Source organism: Oncorhynchus gorbuscha, linkage group LG24, assembly GCF_021184085.1.
Source record: "Oncorhynchus gorbuscha isolate QuinsamMale2020 ecotype Even-year linkage group LG24, OgorEven_v1.0, whole genome shotgun sequence".
Lineage (NCBI taxonomy): Eukaryota > Metazoa > Chordata > Actinopteri > Salmoniformes > Salmonidae > Oncorhynchus > Oncorhynchus gorbuscha.
In genome coordinates, this window is record NC_060196.1 from 20,644,144 (window position 1) to 20,661,346 (window position 17,203).

A 17,203-nucleotide genomic window follows, 5' to 3' on the forward strand; every position below is an offset into this window, starting at 1 on the left:
GACTTAGCAAACGAGGATCGGATGTCGTCGACCTTCTTTTCAAAATGGTTGACGAAGTCATCTGCAGAGAGGGAGGAGGGGGGAGGGGGCAGAGGATTCAGGAGGGAGGAGAAGGTGGCAAAGAGCTTCCTAGGGTTAGAGGCAGATGCTTGGAATTTAGCGTGGTAGAAAGTGGCTTTAGCAGCAGAGACAGAGGAGGAAAATGTAGAGAGGAGGGAGTGAAAGGATGCCAGGTCCGCAGGGAGGCGAGTTTTCCTCCATTTCCGCTCGGCTGCCCGGAGCCCTGTTCTGTGAGCTCGCAATGAGTCATCGAGCCACGGAGCGGGAGGGGAGGACCGAGCCGGCCTGGAGGATAGGGGACATAGAGAGTCAAGGGATGCAGAGAGGGAGGAGAGGAGGGTTGAGGAGGCAGAATCAGGAGATAGGTGGGAGAAGGTTTGAGCGGAGGGAAGAGATGATAGGATGGAAGAGGAGAGAGTAGCGGGGGAGAGAGAGCGAAGGTTGGGACGGCGCGATACCATCCGAGTAGGGGCAGTGTGGGAGGAGTTGGATGAGAGCGAGAGGGAAAAGGATACAAGGCAGTGGTCGGAGACTTGGAGGGGAGTTGCAATGAGGTTAGTGGAAGAACAGCATCTAGTAAAGATGAGGTCGAGCGTATTGCCTGCCTTGTGAGTAGGGGGGGAAGGTGAGAGGGTGAGGTCAAAAGAGGAGAGGAGTGGAAAGAAGGAGGCAGAGAGGAAAGAGTCAAAGGTAGACGTGGGGAGGTTAAAGTCGCCCAGAACTGTGAGAGGTGAGCCGTCCTCAGGAAAGGAGCTTATCAAGGCATCAAGCTCATTGATGAACTCTCCAAGGGAACCTGGAGGGCGATAAATGATAAGGATGTTAAGCTTGAAAGGGCTAGTAACTGTGACAGCATGGAATTCAAAGGAGGCGATAGACAGATGGGTAAGGGGAGAAAGAGAGAATGACCACTTGGGAGAGATAAGGATCCCGATGCCACCACCCCGCTGACCAGAAGCTCTCGGGGTGTGCGAGAACACGTGGGCGGACGAAGAGAGAGCAGTAGGAGTAGCAGTGTTATCTGTGGTGATCCATGTTTCCGTCAGTGCCAAGAAGTCGAGGGACTGGAGGGAGGCATAGGCTGAGATGAACTCTGCCTTGTTGACCGCAGATTGGCAGTTCCAGAGGCTACCGGAGACCTGGAACTTCACGTGGGTCGTGCGCGCTGGGACCACCAGAGTAGGGTGGCCGCGGCCACGCGGTGAGGAGCGTTTGTATGGTCTGTGCAGAGAGGAGAGAACAGGGATAAACAGACACATAGTTGACAGGCTACAGAAGAGGCTACGCTAATGCAAAGGAGATTGGAATGACAAGTGGACTACACGTCTCGAATGTTCAGAAAGTTAAGCTACGTAGCAAGAATCTTATTGACTAAAATGATTAAAATTATACAGTACTGCTGAAGTAGGCTAGCTGGCAGTGGGTGCGTTGTTGACACTACACTAATCAAGTCGTTCCGTTGAGTGTAATAGTTTCGACAGTTTCAGATGAAACCATGGACAACCAGACAAAGACATGACACATATAGGGTTGACACTGACATACGGGAACACAGTTGGATGGACACGAATGCATGATATGACTTACTGATGATGGACTGTCGACAATATCCACAAGAAACCCACAAGCACACACAAATAGACCAGACAACAGTAAGACCAAACTGGGTTGCCACCAGTCTTTACTGCCATTCAATTGAATATGATCTTCTTATCTGCATATAATCTCAGTGTAATAGACATCATTTCTGGTTTCTCACTGATTTACCCTGTCCTAACTGACTTACTTGCCAACTGGCATTATAAGTGGCATTTAATGACAGGTCCCCAAGCTTGTAAACTAAACAGTATCCATCTTTCCTTTTTTTCTGTTGCAATAAAAAAGATGGATGAAGCTTGTTTGTATGAATGTTTTCTTTTATGACCCTCTCTACTCCATATAGCTAGAATAGGAACGTTTTAATAAGAGAACATGTTTCCCATGCCAATATAAAGCCCTTACATTGAAATTGAATTGAGAGATGTGTGATCTGTGGCAATAATTAACATATCTGGTTTTATTATATACAAACTGTAGACACCAGTTTAGTGTCCCATAGAAACGTTTTTGGCACCATTCCCTTGACAACTTATTTTTATGGAATCGGCAGTAAAAAAAGAAATTGCATCGATACAATGATCTGATAGGAGCTCTTTTCATCATGTGACGGGAAGTAAAGGGCTCTTCGTCTGGAGCGAGAGACTATAGTCGGGAATCACAGATCCAGGTAAACAATCAAAATGTGCAATTGAGATTGAAAATACCGGCCCCATCAATTGTCCACAGTGGCAATGATCAACCCATAAGATCACTTTATTGACAATAGTGCATGGTTATTCCCCAGTAACCCGTTATGAATGGATACAATGGCCTCCGCTAAAGAAACCCTCGCGCTGCTTGGGCTCATTGGCCAGTTAGCCTGGCTGAATATGATGAAGGGGAAGCCGAAAATAAACTCACAGCTGCAAGACGTTTGTGGTGTTAAATTATTCATCATTGTGAAGCCATTGTAGGTTATTCCATATATAAGGCATCTCAAAAGCTGCATTTAATGTCCTCACTCAGTGAACTATTAAACAGATCAACAGAAGTGCATTTCTTTCTTAGCTAGCTATAGGAAGCTAGCTATGTTGTAGCTTTTAGCTAGCATTAGCTAGTTGTTGACATAATCGTAGACAACACGATGTCTGTTTCAGAAACGGTATTGTGTTCATGGTACCTCGGCAACATAGCCCCCTACTCACAATGTTTACTGTATGCAATACTTTGAGAAGCTGGCTAGTAATCTTAGTGTCGAACAGTCGTAGCTACCACTGCTCGGGTCAAAGAAATCCTGCTCTGTTGTCCATCGACATGGATCTGCTGCTAACTAGCTAGCTTGCCTAAGTATTAACTAGGTAGCTAGTTATATTTACTGAACAGGAACATGATTGATTATATCCCTTTTTATTTAAACTTTTGTATACATGATTTCGGTACAATGAAAAACACAGGACGTTATCGTGCCATCATGTCACTCATTCGCTGTCTGCTTGGTGTACTCTGTCTTCCAGGAATAGGTCCCGGCATGGGAGACATGAAGACCCCAGATTTCGATGACCTGTTGGCAGCGTTTGACATTCCCGACATTGATGCTAAAGAGGCCATCCAGTCTGCTCCTGATGAGGCTGAGGGCCCACACGGGCCAGGCGGTGCTCCTCTGGGAAAGCCAGACAGTGGGGTTGGTGTAGGGCCGTCTCTGAGACCACCTAGCCCCCCAGACCCCCAAGCTGACACCCCTATTGTCAGCGTTATTGTAAAGAACCGTGTGCGACACGACACCATCGACGGAGGGGATGGGGACACAGACCAGGACACTATGGACAGCATTGCCGGGGTCGCTGTGGGTCCACGGCTCGGTGCCTGTACCCCAGGCATGGCGGAATCTGAACCACTCAACCACAATGGGTTTGGGGTCTCTGGTGTGACCCCGCCCCTAACCCAGGCTCATGCCCAATCTAATGGGGAGCCGTGGTCCGTGTGTAAACCCAAAACAGCTTCAGAGGGTGGAGGATGCGGTGCTGGATCAACTAAATCTGCTAAGCAGGTTGGCAATATATTCAACAGACTGAAGCCTCTCATGGTGCAGGGGTCGGGAGACCCTGTAGGGAAGGCGAGAAAGATGCAGCTTCTACAGCAGCAACACTACCAGCAGCAGCAGCATACACAACAAGAGACGGGCCAAGGAGGAGGAGATGAGGACAAAGCGTCGTTATCCTCCTCTTCATCTGTCGAGTCTGCTCCTCTTGTCCCAGCAGTGTCAGTTGGACTGTCCTCCCCTTTCTTCCCGCCTTCCAAGCCTCTGCTCCTGTCTCCGTCATCAGCCCTCTCTTCACACCCGCTGCACTCATCTCAGCCGTTTAACGGGGCACCTAAAGCTGGCCCGGCATTATTTAGTCCCCGAGACTCAGAGGAGGATGATTCCGATTCACCCCTAGGGCCCCCGCTGCTGATCCAGGAACCCCCTGACTCCCCCTCCCGCACCCCTCCCAAACTGGCACGTCGTTTTAGATCCCCTGCTGCCATCTCTGATTCCACCTATCCCATGGCCTCTTCGGCAGCTCACCCTAAACCAGGGGACACTCCCTCGGGCACTAGCGTGACCTCAACTCCCCAGTCAGGCTCCACCAAGAGTCCACCACAGGAAGACAAACACCCAGAGCATGTTATAGAAGAGCGGGACTCGCCTGAAAGTCCTGAGCCAGAGATACCCAAATCGGCAGCACCAGTAACTGCCAAGAGGTGCTCCAGCCCTGCAGTAGCCTCCACACCGCCCCCCTCAGACCTTCAGGAGCCTAAGGAGGAGGAGGAGGAGGAGGAGATGGAGTTGGGGAATGGAATAGAGAAGGCTATGGATGGCAAGGCAGATTTTGGAAAGGAAGAGGGTGCAAGAACAGGAGAGGAGAAAATGGAGATGGATGATGGCAAGTCTAAACCTCCAACCACCGAAGTTAGCACCTCAATTCCAGGAGGGCTTGCGGCTCCTGCCAGGCCCCTCAAAGTGCGGATAAAGACCATCAAAACCTCCACTGGTGGAATCACCAGAACTGTTACCAGGGTCGCACCCAAAGCAGGTGCTGCCGGAGCCAAGGGTTTGGACCCCAGCAAGGCTCATCAAGGGGGGCGCAAGGCCCCAGCCAACAGGTCCCGGAAGCCTGACACTCCCTCTGGTCGTATGGGAGCCTCCCAGACGCAGAAAGTAAAGAGCCTCAACACACTACCTGTGTCTACACTAGCAGCCAGTAGCGCTATGCTAGTTGCTGCAACCAAGGCTCAGAACAAGATGGCTGCCTCAGACAAAGCCATGGTATCTGCCACTGCTGTTAGCTTCACTAAATCTGCCGCCCTGCCTGCCGCTCCCTCTGTCTCCTCTCCTAAGTTCTCAGTAGCCACTGGTGGGCTGTGCGTACGTCCTGTCGGTGCTAAAACAGCTAACGGAGGCACCGCCAGCGTCCTAGCCGGCACTCACCAGCCAAACAAGCCTGCCTCCATCGTGAACAGTACGGGTGCCGTCATCTCCCGCAGTCAGTCTAGCCTGGTGGAGGCCTTCAACAAGATCCTCAACAGCAAGAACCTGCTGCCCAGTTATAAACCCGACCTTTCGGCTCCTCCGCCCCCAGAGTGGGGGCTTCCTCTACCTGCCACGGGTTACCGCTGTCTGGAATGCGGCGACGCCTTCGCCCTGGAGCGCAGCCTGGCCCGTCACTATGACAGGCGCTCGCTGCGCATCGAAGTGACCTGCAATCACTGTGCCAAACGGCTGGCCTTCTTTAACAAGTGCAGCCTGCTGCTCCACGCCAGGGAGCATAAAGAACGCGGGCTGGTCATGCAGTGCTCTCACCTTGTCATGAGGCCCGTCAACATGGAGCAGATGATTGGCCAGCAGGACACCACACCCATCGGTAAGGCATCTCTTTCGGAATAGTTTTTAGTGACAGTGGCTGCGTCTCGTAGGGCTCTGGACACAAGTAGTGCAAAAAAGTAAAATCCATTTAGGACGCATACAATGTGGCTTCACAAACGATGCTTTATTTCTGTCAGGATGTGGTCAGTAAGTTCAATTCACCTCCATCTTATTTGTGTTCTTGCTTTGCTTTGTTGACAAGGCATGCTCTCCCCTTCTTCAATCTCCTGTTCTCCCCCAGTCTCCTCCCCCACGTCCGGAGTCCCCGCCGTATCGTCCAGCTCCAGCCCACTGAAGGACACACGGTCTACCTCCGCCGCACAGCCGAGACCAGTCCGCCGCGCGCTCCAGAGCCCCCAGGCACTGATGCCTCTCCCTTGCAAGAAGGGCGAGGTGCTGCAGTACCACAACTTCAAGTGTCCCGAGTGCCAGGCCCAGTTCTCTGGCAAGGCCGAGCTGGTTGCCCACTTCCAGCAGATCAGAGCTACCCCCAACTCGGTGAGTCCTTTGATATAGAGCCTGAAGTATGGGTGTGCATTACTTACAGGCTAGTAACGAACTACTAGTGTCAAGCTTAGTCATGTATAATGACTGAATGAGTATTGACTAAGGTAAAGCAGGCCATTAAACATATTAAAGTGGTTTTTCAGACACCGATTAAGCCTCGTCCTGGGCTAAGAAACACTTTCAATGGAGAACCTCCACTGAACATGCCCTTTAGTCCAGGATTAGGCTTAATCTGTGTTTGGGAAACCACTTTAATATGTTTAATGGCCTGCTTTACTTTATTAGTCAATACTATTACAAAGTACTAGTGTTTACTATGAAAACAAGTCATTAGTAATTGCTCAAAATGGTTTTATTAAAACTCCCTCCCCTTCCAAGACATGTGGGTGTGGGTGATGACTGTCTTATTACGCAATACTAGTTTTAGTATTAGTAGAAGTTTTGCAGTATTAGAAGTAGTAGTGTATTCACAGTGTTATGCCGTAGTCAACTTTTATTATACCGTTTCTCCTCGCTATCCAAACATGTACGATGTGCTCCACTCCCATGATGCTGCTAATGTTTACTATGAAAACAAATTATGATTAATGCCTCTGTGTGTACTAAATGTCAATTGTTAAACCTGTTCCCGCTCATCTTCCTGCCCAGACCTGTACCCTGTGTTCCCCTCCCATGATGCTGCCTAACTGGTGCAGTGTGTCGGCTCACCAGAGGATTCATAAGAACCGGGCACCCCACGTCTGTCCAGAGTGTGGGGGCATCGCCCGGCAGGCCAGCTTCCAGACCCACCTGGAGGAGGCCTGTCTGCACTTCGCCCGCCGCATCGGATACAGGTGAAGAGATTGTGTCTGCACTGATAAGTCAGCAACAAATGTGATAGGTCTGCACATGAAGGATGTTGCAAAAAGTATTTTCACTAGCTTATACAGACGTTTCGGCTTAGCAGCCTTTTTCAGTGTGCAAGTAATCTGCACTGATATGCAAACGTACTACAAATACATGCATGTCTACATTCCACAAACTACTGCTTAGATGCAGCATTGTCAGGTGGATGTATGAGTGAGAGAAAACTACAATAATCAAATGCCAATATGTCTCAGATAACATTCTTTGTGAAAAGACACTTTTGTGGTTGAAGATTCTCGCCGTAGTTACATGACAATCAAGCCACCCAATTGTCAATGGACACTATATTAGCAGCATTGACAAGTGACTAAACCTATGTGTTAAACATTTTGTTTTTGTTCATATCCGTTTCTCCAGGTGCTCCAGTTGCCAGGTGGTCTTCGGGGGTCTGAACTCCATCAAGTCCCACATCCAGACGGCACACTGCGAGGTGTTCCACAAGTGTCCCAGCTGCCCCATGGCCTTCAAGTCTGCCCCTAGTGCACAGGGACACATCAGCACCCAGCACCCTACCCTCACCGGGGGACAGGCCAAGTAAGTGCCCCACAGTCACTGAATCATGTTATGTCTCTTTAGGTTTAGAGCAGTGTTTTCCAATCCTGGTCCTGAGGACCCAGAGGGGTGCACGTTTTTGTCCTAGTGCTCTAGCACTAACACACTTAATTCAACTGTGTTCAGGTGTATTAAAACAAAAATGTGCATATTTTGGGTCCCCAAGACCAGGATTGGGAAAACACTGGTTTAGTGTATTTTAAAGCACGTTTCGTCTCAGTTTTTGTCCAAATTTGAGCCCTGATAAAAACGTTACATTCACGCCACTATTTGCCTCTTTCTCTGTATTTGCAGAATGATCTACAAGTGTGTGATGTGCGATACAGTTTTTACCCAGAAACCGTTACTGTACATGCATTTCGACACCCACCTGGCCAAGCAAAAAGTGCATGTGTTCAAGTGTCCTGACTGCACCAAACTCTACGCGCAGAAAGGTTCCATGATGGAACACATAAAGGTTTGTTTAGTTACATTCTAACTCACAGGGAAACATATGATTGCAGTAAAGGAAAGTGATATGTTAGTTGTTCAATGGTATGGTAAATAGTCATTTATATTCGCTCATTTGACATTGGTCATTACTCTCACACTGTTGTCCAGACTGCTCACAGAGGGCTGTCAGTCAAACAGGAGGGACAATCCGATGCCCCCGCCCCTGCCACAGCCCCCACCAACCCCTCCCCCCCCCCCCCCAAAAATCTAAGCCCTCTGAAAAAACAGACAACTCAGATGGAGAGGACTGGGGTCGAGACCAAGAAGAAGAGGAGGAAGGAGAGGAAGAGGGGGATGAGGACTATGAGAAACCTGAGAATCAGTCTAGTTCTATGGAGGCAGGCAGCCATCGTGGGACCCCCTCAGAATGGAGCTGTCAGCAATGTCAGAAGAGCTTCACACAGAGCGACGACTACATCTCTCACATGAAAACAGAGCATGGAAAGGTAAGGTCATACAAATGTAATTAATTGTTAAAAAAGAGAAGAAATAAAATAGTTCATTTGATTCATGTCAATCTCTTTTATTAAACTATTTTGATTCGCTTCGCTATTGTAGTAGTTGGGATTCGGTAAGAGCTCAGTGAATTGAATCACGGGAATAAAAATGAAAAGGGATTTTTTTAGTAGCCCTCCTTTTGGATTATGTTGCTGTTAGACTTGTTTTGTAGATGCATTAAGTTGATTTGTGGGCATTGCTACTAAATAGATGCTAGTCAGCATGCAGTGAACACTTCTAAAGTCAGATAAATCTGACTAAACTAGAATCGGTACATTTCCTGGAGACAGGGTGTGCTTGCTTCTGCTGTCTAAAAATATTTGTATGATTACAGGAGTGGGAGATGTGTTAAATGTAGAATTCTAGCTAAATAAAAGCTGAAGCAGTTCGATATCGTAAAAATAATTCTGATTACTTTAGTAGAATTCTATACACTGAGTATATAAATCAAATCAAATCAAATCAAATTTATTTATATAGCCCTTCGTACATCAGCTGATATCTCAAAGTGCTGTACAGAAACCCAGCCTAAAACCCCAAACAGCAAACAATGCAGGTGTAAAAGCACGGTGGCTAGGAAAAACTCCCTAGAAAGGCCAAAACCTAGGAAGAAACCTAGAGAGGAACCGGGCTATGTGGGGTGGCCAGTCCTCTTCTGGCTGTGCCGGGTAGAGATTATAACAGAACATGACCAAGATGTTCAAATGTTCATAAATGACCAGCATGGTCAAATAATAATAAGGCAGAACAGTTGAAACTGGAGCAGCAGCACAGTCAGATGGACTGGGGACAGCAAGGAGCCATCATGTCAGGTAGTCCTGGGGCACGGTCCTAGGGCTCAGGTCCTCCGAGAGAGAGAAAGAAAGAGAGAATTAGAGAGAGCATATGTGGGGTGGCCAGTCCTCTTCTGGCTGTGCCAGGTGGAGATTATAACAGAACGTGGCCAAGATGTTCAAATGTTCATAAATGACCAGCATGGTTGAATAATAGTAAGGCAGAACAGTTGAAACTGGAGCAGGAGCATGGCCAGGTGGACTGGGGACAGCAAGGAGTCCTCATGTCAGGTAGTCCTGGGACATGGTCCTAGGGCCCAGGCCAGTTGAAACTGGAGCAGCAGCATGGCCAGGTGGACTGGGGACAGCAAGGAGTCATCATGTCAGGTAGTCCTGGGGCATGGTTCTAGGGCTCAGGTCCTCCGAGAGAGAGAAAGAAAGAGAGAAGGAGAGAATTAGAGAACGCACACTTAGATTTACACAGGACACCGAATAGGACAGGAGAAGTACTCCAGATAAACAAACTGACCCTAGCCCCCCGACACATAAACTACTGCAGCATAAATACTGGAGGCTGAGACAGGAGGGGTCAGGAGACACTGTGGCCCCATCCGAGGACACCCCGGACAGGGCCAAACAGGAAGGATATAACCCCACCCACTTTGCCAAAGCACAGCCCCCACACCACTAGAGGGAAATCTTCAACCACCAACTTACCATCCTGAGACAAGGCCGAGTATAGCCCACAAAGATCTCCGACACGGTACAACCCAAGGGGTGGGGGAACCCAGACAGGCCGACCACAACAGTGAATCAACCCACCCAGGTGACGCATCCCCCCCCAGGGACGGCACGAGAGAGCCCCAGCAAGCCAGTGACTCAGCCCCGTAACAGGGTTAGAGGCAGAGAATCCCAGTGGAAAACGGGGAACCGGCCAGGCAGAGACAGCAAGGGCGGTTCGTTGCTCCAGAGCCTTTCCGTTCACCTTCCCACTCCTGGGCCAGACTACACTCAATCATATGACCCACTGAAGAGATGAGTCTTCAGTAAAGACTTAAAGGTTGAGACCGAGTTTGCGTCTCTGACATGGGTAGGCAGACCGTTCCATAAAAATGGAGCTCTATAGGAGAAAGCCCTGCCTCCAGCTGTTTGCTTAGAAATTCTAGGGACAATTAGGAGGCCTGCGTCTTGTGACCGTAGCGTACGTATAGGTATGTACGGCAGGACCAAATCAGAGAGGTAGGTAGGAGCAAGCCCATGTAATGCTTTGTAGGTTAGCAGTAAAACCTTGAAATCAGCCCTTGCTTTGACAGGAAGCCAGTGTAGAGAGGCTAGCACTGGAGTAATAATATAAAACATTAGGAGGACTTGCACTTTCCATAGACTGACCAGGTGAAAGCTATGATCCCTTATTGATGTCACCTGTTAAATCCACTTGAATCAGTGTACATGAAGGGGAGGAGACAGGTCAAATAATAATTTTCAAGCCTTAAGACAATTGAGACATGGATTGTGTACAGTATGCGTGCCATTCAGAGGGTGAATAGGCAAAACAAAAGTGCCTTTGAACGGGGTATGGTATTAAGTGCCAGGCACAATACTTTCAACACCTGGAGTTCATGCTCTGATGAATTAAAGCTGTTCAGAAGGCAAAAGGGTGTGCAACTCAATATTAGGAAGGTGCTCCTAATGTTTTGTACACGGAGTGTATATTATCAATTATGGACACCAATGTAGTTAATTAGGAGCAGACCCAGATCTGACTGGGACTCAAACCTTGGTCCCCGTGACTGTCACTAGGCTAAAATCTCTTGCTGAGGTCACTAGGTGTTTGTACCAAGGTTGTTTAGTATTTTTTACGACTTCTTGATTTGTTTTTTTATTTTCTTCACTTGCCTCAATTTTGTGGCGAAACAAAATCTGTTATACAGTAAATAAAATGTGTATGGTTGAAGTGTAATGTCTGTGTACACACGGGGAGATTACGAAAGGACTCACCCTCTCTTATTTCCTTGTGTATCTGCCTCTGCAGGCTATGAAGAAGTTCCTGTGTCGTGTGTGTGAGAGCTCCTTCTGCACCTCTTCCAGCCTGCGGCGCCATGTACGCGTCATCCACGAGGGCAACAAGAGAGTCTTCCACTGCCAGTGAGTGAACCCCGTACTCATCTATACATCCACAAAAGCACCATATTTGGTTCCCTGTAGCTCAGATGGTAGAGCATGGATAGTGGGTTCAATTCATGGGACCACCCATACATTCTGCTAAATGGCATATATTATACTTGAAAATATCTGTAAGAGTGGATGGGACAAGACAATTAGCAGGGACATTGAGAATGTTATGTTCAGTCTAATATCAGCCCACCTCGGTAAAGTGTACAGCATCCTCAGAGCCTCTGTGTATACATGTGTGTTTGCAGATATTGCACTGAGGGCAAGCGGACCTTCAGCAGTCGGCTCATACTGGAGAAGCATATCCAGGTACATCATCACGGGGTCAGATCCACTGATGGACAGGTCAGTTAGTATCCATTCTTCTTTCCATTACTTGGTGGGGGTACAATTGGACAACTGTGCTCTTGTTTCCTGTGTGCTCTCTGCAACTTTGGTCTATAATGTTACCCATTGTGTGGTGACTCGGATCTGAATATGTTTAACCAAAAATCAAGATAATGCTTTTTGAACGTTCTCTCCTTTTCCAATCGCCCCTCTGTCCACCTGCAGGGCCCTCAGACCAGGAAGCGTTCAGCACCGGGCAAGGGGCCAGGCAGCTCGTCTGAAGCTGACGGGGAGGGGGGGCCACCAGGGGACGAGGAAGGGGGTGGCACGGACAGCGGAGAGGCCACAGACGAGGGGGGCGATGAGGGCTGCAGTCCCGTGAAGAGAACTCGCGCATCAGCGCCTCCCGAGCCCGAAGAGGCCGACAACGTGTTCCACTGCGTGCCGTGCGGCTTCGCCACAGAGGACGCCGCCGAGTTCCAGCGCCACATCCCACAGCATCGCGCCGATGCCGCCTCCTTCCAGTGTCTGCAGTGTGGCGTGTGTTTCGCCTCGGCCGGGTCCCTGGGACGACACCGTTTCATCACCCACCGCGTGAGAGACCCCCAGGGGGAGTCTGATCGCAGGCCGCCACGCACCCCTTCTTCCCCAGATGGCTCACCACCCTCCCCCTTGGAGGGAGAGGACGGAAAGGGGAGTATGAGCTGCAGGGTGTGCAGGCGGCGCTTCAACAGGGCCTCCGACCTTAACACCCACTTGAGGACCCACGGCATGGCCTTCATCACCGCCCACAAGACGGACAAGCCCCAGTAGGTTGAAGCTGCCCCTAGCTGCTGATCCTGGGTCAGTTTTGCATTTCCCCCACTAATGTTTAAGGTTAGGATTGGGGAGAGGAAGCTGATCCTAGATCTGTAACTCTGGGAAACTTCACCCCAGAGCTAGACAAGCCCCAGTATGGAGAGGGGTGAGGCCTCGGGGGTGACGGACAGGCCTGGGAGATGAGGGGTTTTGACTTGGAATCATACTTGGGTAGCTGAATTTGGATGGATAAAAGTAGACCCAGATCTACTTCTGTGCTGTTTTGAGCCATCTGAGCTCTGTGTTTCTTTGTCACTAACTGTGCAGTAAAACTTGCATGCTGACCATCATACTGAGCAGTGGACTGGACACGCATGGGGATGGGAGTTCTGAGGGTCAAGACCACCTGATCATAGCATTTACTTAAGCCATATGTGTCCATCATCGACTTATTATTTTTCTGCCTTTAATATTATTGTATCTTTATGTGAACCATACTATATTTTCTACATGCGTTTCCTTATGTATTGTATGTTTTTCACATTTGTCCATGTCTTTCTTACTAATTTCCTTATCCGAGCCATGTGTCTTGAAAGGTATTCTGTCTTGCATTGCATTGTCAAGCTCACATCCACACACACACTGTACAAAGAAAGCACTCCTTTGGTTGGTCCTAGATCAGTTTCTATGGGTCCATCTCTTTAGTGAGGGCTGGATAAAACTGTTCTCAAATCAGTAACCTTAGAGGTATCTGAAACAAAAAGGGAGTATTTGGAGAGTTTTAAACACTGATTAAGTACTAATAACATTGTTCTATTTATTTATATGAAACACATTGTTTGTGGGAGTCATTTGCCACCAATCTTATATCAAGATGAAATGGTAAAAGTAGTTTGAAATGGATGCCACAGACAGTGAAAGGTGAGATTTATATCTGTGTTCCATACACATTTCTGTAGGAGACGAGTTTACATAGATTATTGTAACCGGTCTTATTTTGAGTGGTACATTGTGTCGTCAATTGTAGCTAGGACGAGAGATTTTACCTGTGGTGCACATTGGTGTATGTTGCGCTGTAAATACATATTATACACTAAAAGAAAGCTTTTTGGTTTTAATTCTTATGAAAATGTGAAATTAAGTATAGTATTTGTACTCGTAACATTTTCTTTTTTTTTACCAATTTGAAATATTTTTATGGAAGGTAGCTAGCTATATTGTCACTCACAATTAAGCAGAGGGAAAGTGTGAGGGGCTGTAGTGTTTTTTGTGTGTATTTTTCTCCCCAATTTCGTGGTATCCAATTGGTAGTAGTTAGTCTTTTCTCCTCGCTCTGCAACTGACTCGGGAGAGGCAAAGGTCGAGAGCCATGCATCCTCCGAAACACAACCCAACCAACTCGCACTGCTTCTTGACACAATGCCCATCCAACCCGGAAACCAGCCGCACCAATGTGTGTACACCTGGCGACCGTGTCAGCGTGCACTGCACCCGGCCCGCAACAGGAGTCACTAGTGCGTGATGAGACAAGGATATCCCTGCCGGCCAAACCCTCCCTATCCCAGACGACGCGGAGCCAATTGTGCGCCGCCCCATGGGCCTCCCGGTCACAGCCGGCTGTGACAGAGCCTGGACTCGAACCCAGAATCTCTAGTGGCACAGCGATGCAGTGCCTTGTGTTGTGCCATTCGGGAGGCCCTGTATTGTGTTTTAATGATGTGTATGATTGATTTCTAACTGCAGAATCCATGCTTGCTGTACCCCACTTTCTTATGTATCCGTCTCAAACCTCGTCACGTGAAAGCCTTTAAAATTATTTTTTTTGATATATTTATATTAGAGAAATAATGATTCCACGAGCTTCATTTTATTATTTTCCATTATGACTGTAGTCTGCTTGCTGAATTCCCATACAGTTTTTGTGCCGTTTCAAAATAAATGTGTAAAGGAGAACTTTTACTTCTGTCCAGTCTTTTGAATAAGCGTTATAGAACTGTTTAGAGTATGGCATGAAATATTTAATTTAGACAAGTTTACATTATGTACAACAATTTTATACAGAAATACATCATTCCTCTGCTCATAATCTTGACACAAACATTATTACCTTTGCAAGACACTAATCTTATACTATAGTCCTTTGGGATATAACTGTTCAAAATCCCAAATGCCACTATTGGATTCTCCCCTTTCACATGGTCACATGGTTTTTTATTTTCTGGATGTACCCCCTCCAGCTCCACCATAGTACTACTTAATTTGTATTTTGGGGTATCTTTACTATTTATATTGAACAACCTTTACTTCACTACATTCCTAAAGAAAATAATGTACTTTTTACTCCATCGATGTTCCCTGACACCGAAATGTACTCATTACATTTCGAATGCTTAGCAGGATAGGAAAATTGTCCAATTCATGCACTTATCAAGAGAACATCTGGTAATCCCTACTGCCTCTGATCTGACGGACTCACTAAACATATACGTAGTTTGTAAATTGTCTGAGTGTGAGTGTACCGCTGACTATCCTTAAATAATTAAAAATAAAATGGTGCGGTCTGGTTTGCTTAATATAAGGAATGGGAAATGATTTATACTTTTGATACTCAGCTATTACATTTACTTTTGATACTTAAAGTATATTTAAAACCAAATACATTTAGACTTTTATTCAAGTATTATTTTACTTGGTGACTTTCACTTTTGAGTGATTTTCTATTAACGCATCTTTAGTCAAGTATGGTAGCTGGGTACTTTTTCCACTACTAGATTCTAGTATTGTAGATTTTGATATTCTACATTTTGTCCTTATTCCCTTACCATAGGCCGACGGTGGCAACAGCCATAAAGGTAGTATCTGGAAGAAGAGATAGAAAGGTAGGCATCCAAGGATGCCTGCCCTGAAAGCAGAGGCTGAGAGACACTGCAGGGTTCAGGAGAGCACCTTTGAGAAAACAATATACAACCACTATTTCAGCATGTATTAATCATTTTGTCATCTACAGTGCATTCAGAAAGTATTCAGACCCCTTGACTTTTTCTACATTTTGTTACACGACAGCCTTATTCTATACCCTATAATGGCAAAGCGAAAACAGGTTTTTAGATTTCTTTGGCAAATATATAAAACAAAAAGCTATACCTTATTTACATAAGTATTCAGACCCTTTGCTATGAGACTAAACATTTTGCTCAGGTGCATACTGTTTCCATTGATCATCCTTGAGATGTTCAAAGCTCATCACTAAGCTAAGGACCCTGGGACTAAACACTTCCCTCTGCAACTGGATCCTGGACTTCCTGACAGGCTGCCCCCAGGTGGTAACAACACATCTGCTATGCTGATCCTCAACACTGAGGCCGCTGAGGGGTGTGTGCTTAGTCCCCTCCTGTTATCCCTGTTCACCCACGACTGCGTGGCCAAACACGACCAACACCATCATTAAGTTTGCTGACGACACAACAGTGGTAGGCCTGATCACCAACAACGATGAGACAACCATGTTTTTCTACAAAAGATCAAAAACCCTTAACCCCAATATTTATCCAAGTTTTCACCATCATTGTGAAGCCCCTAGCTATGTTTTTGCTTTGACAGTCATTTCTGAATATTATTTATTTAATGTGCTTAGTGATTAATTTACATCTGTCCCTCATTTTACATCCAACCCTGCTATATGAAATATACTCAAATTTGAATATGGTGAAACTATTCCTTTTAAAATATTTTTTAAATAAAAGAAACACTTAACATATAATACTCAATCAAATGTATTTATAAAGCCCTGATGTCACAAAGTGCTGGATATGACCCCACCCACTTTGCCAAAGCACAGCCCCCACACCACTAGTGGGATATCTTCAACCACCAACTTACCATCCTGAGACGACGCCAAGTATAGCCCACAAAGATCTCTGCCACGGCACCACCCAAGGGGGGGGGGGGGGACAAGAAGAGGGACAGCATAGAAGAGCACCAGTAAGCCAGTGACTCAGCCCCTGTAATAGGGTTAGAGGCAGAGAATCCCAGTGGAGAGAAGGGAACCGGCCAGGCAGAGACAGCAAGGGTGGTTCGTTACTCCAGTGCCTTTCACACCTTCACACTCCTGGGCCAGACTACACTAAATCATAGGATCTACTGAAGAGATGAGTATTCAATAAAGACTTAAAGGTTGAGACAGTCTGCGTCTCTCACATGGGTAGGCAGACCATTCCATAAAAATAGAGCTCTATAGGAGAAAGCCCTGCCTCCAGCTGTTTGCTTAGATATTCTAGGGACAGTAAGGAGGCCAGCGTATTGTGATCGTAGCGTACGTGTAGGTATGTACGGCAGGACCAAATTGGAAAGATAGGTAGGAGCAAGCCCATGTAATGCTTTGTAGGTTAGCAGTAAGAACTTTGAAATCAGCCCTTGCCTTAACAGGAAGCCAGTGTAGAGATGATCAAATGTTTTGGTTCCAGTCAAGATTCTAGCAGCCGTGTTTAGCACTAACTGAAGTTTATTTAGTGCTTTATCTGGGTAGCCGGAAAGTAGAGAATTGCAGTTATTTAACCTAGAAGTGAAAAAATGGATACATTTTTCTGCATTATTTTGGACAGAAAGTTAGATTTTTGCAATGTTACGTAGATGGGAA

At 46.9% G+C, this 17,203-nt stretch overlaps 1 protein-coding gene across 1 annotated transcript; it reads left to right on the top strand.

Annotated features, from left to right (window-relative positions):
* Positions 1 to 2,499: 2,499 nt before the first annotated feature.
* LOC124012878 (zinc finger protein 687b-like) lies at positions 2,500 to 14,018 on the top strand. The gene is given in 11 exon segments (XM_046326897.1): positions 2,500 to 2,608; positions 3,153 to 5,540; positions 5,745 to 6,040; positions 6,698 to 6,882; positions 7,313 to 7,489; positions 7,802 to 7,964; positions 8,108 to 8,186; positions 8,189 to 8,445; positions 11,303 to 11,415; positions 11,691 to 11,787; positions 11,995 to 14,018. Coding segments are annotated over 10 exon segments (4,329 nt in total). The 5' UTR covers positions 2,500 to 2,608; positions 3,153 to 3,166; the 3' UTR covers positions 12,583 to 14,018.
* Positions 14,019 to 17,203: the final 3,185 nt, after the last annotated feature.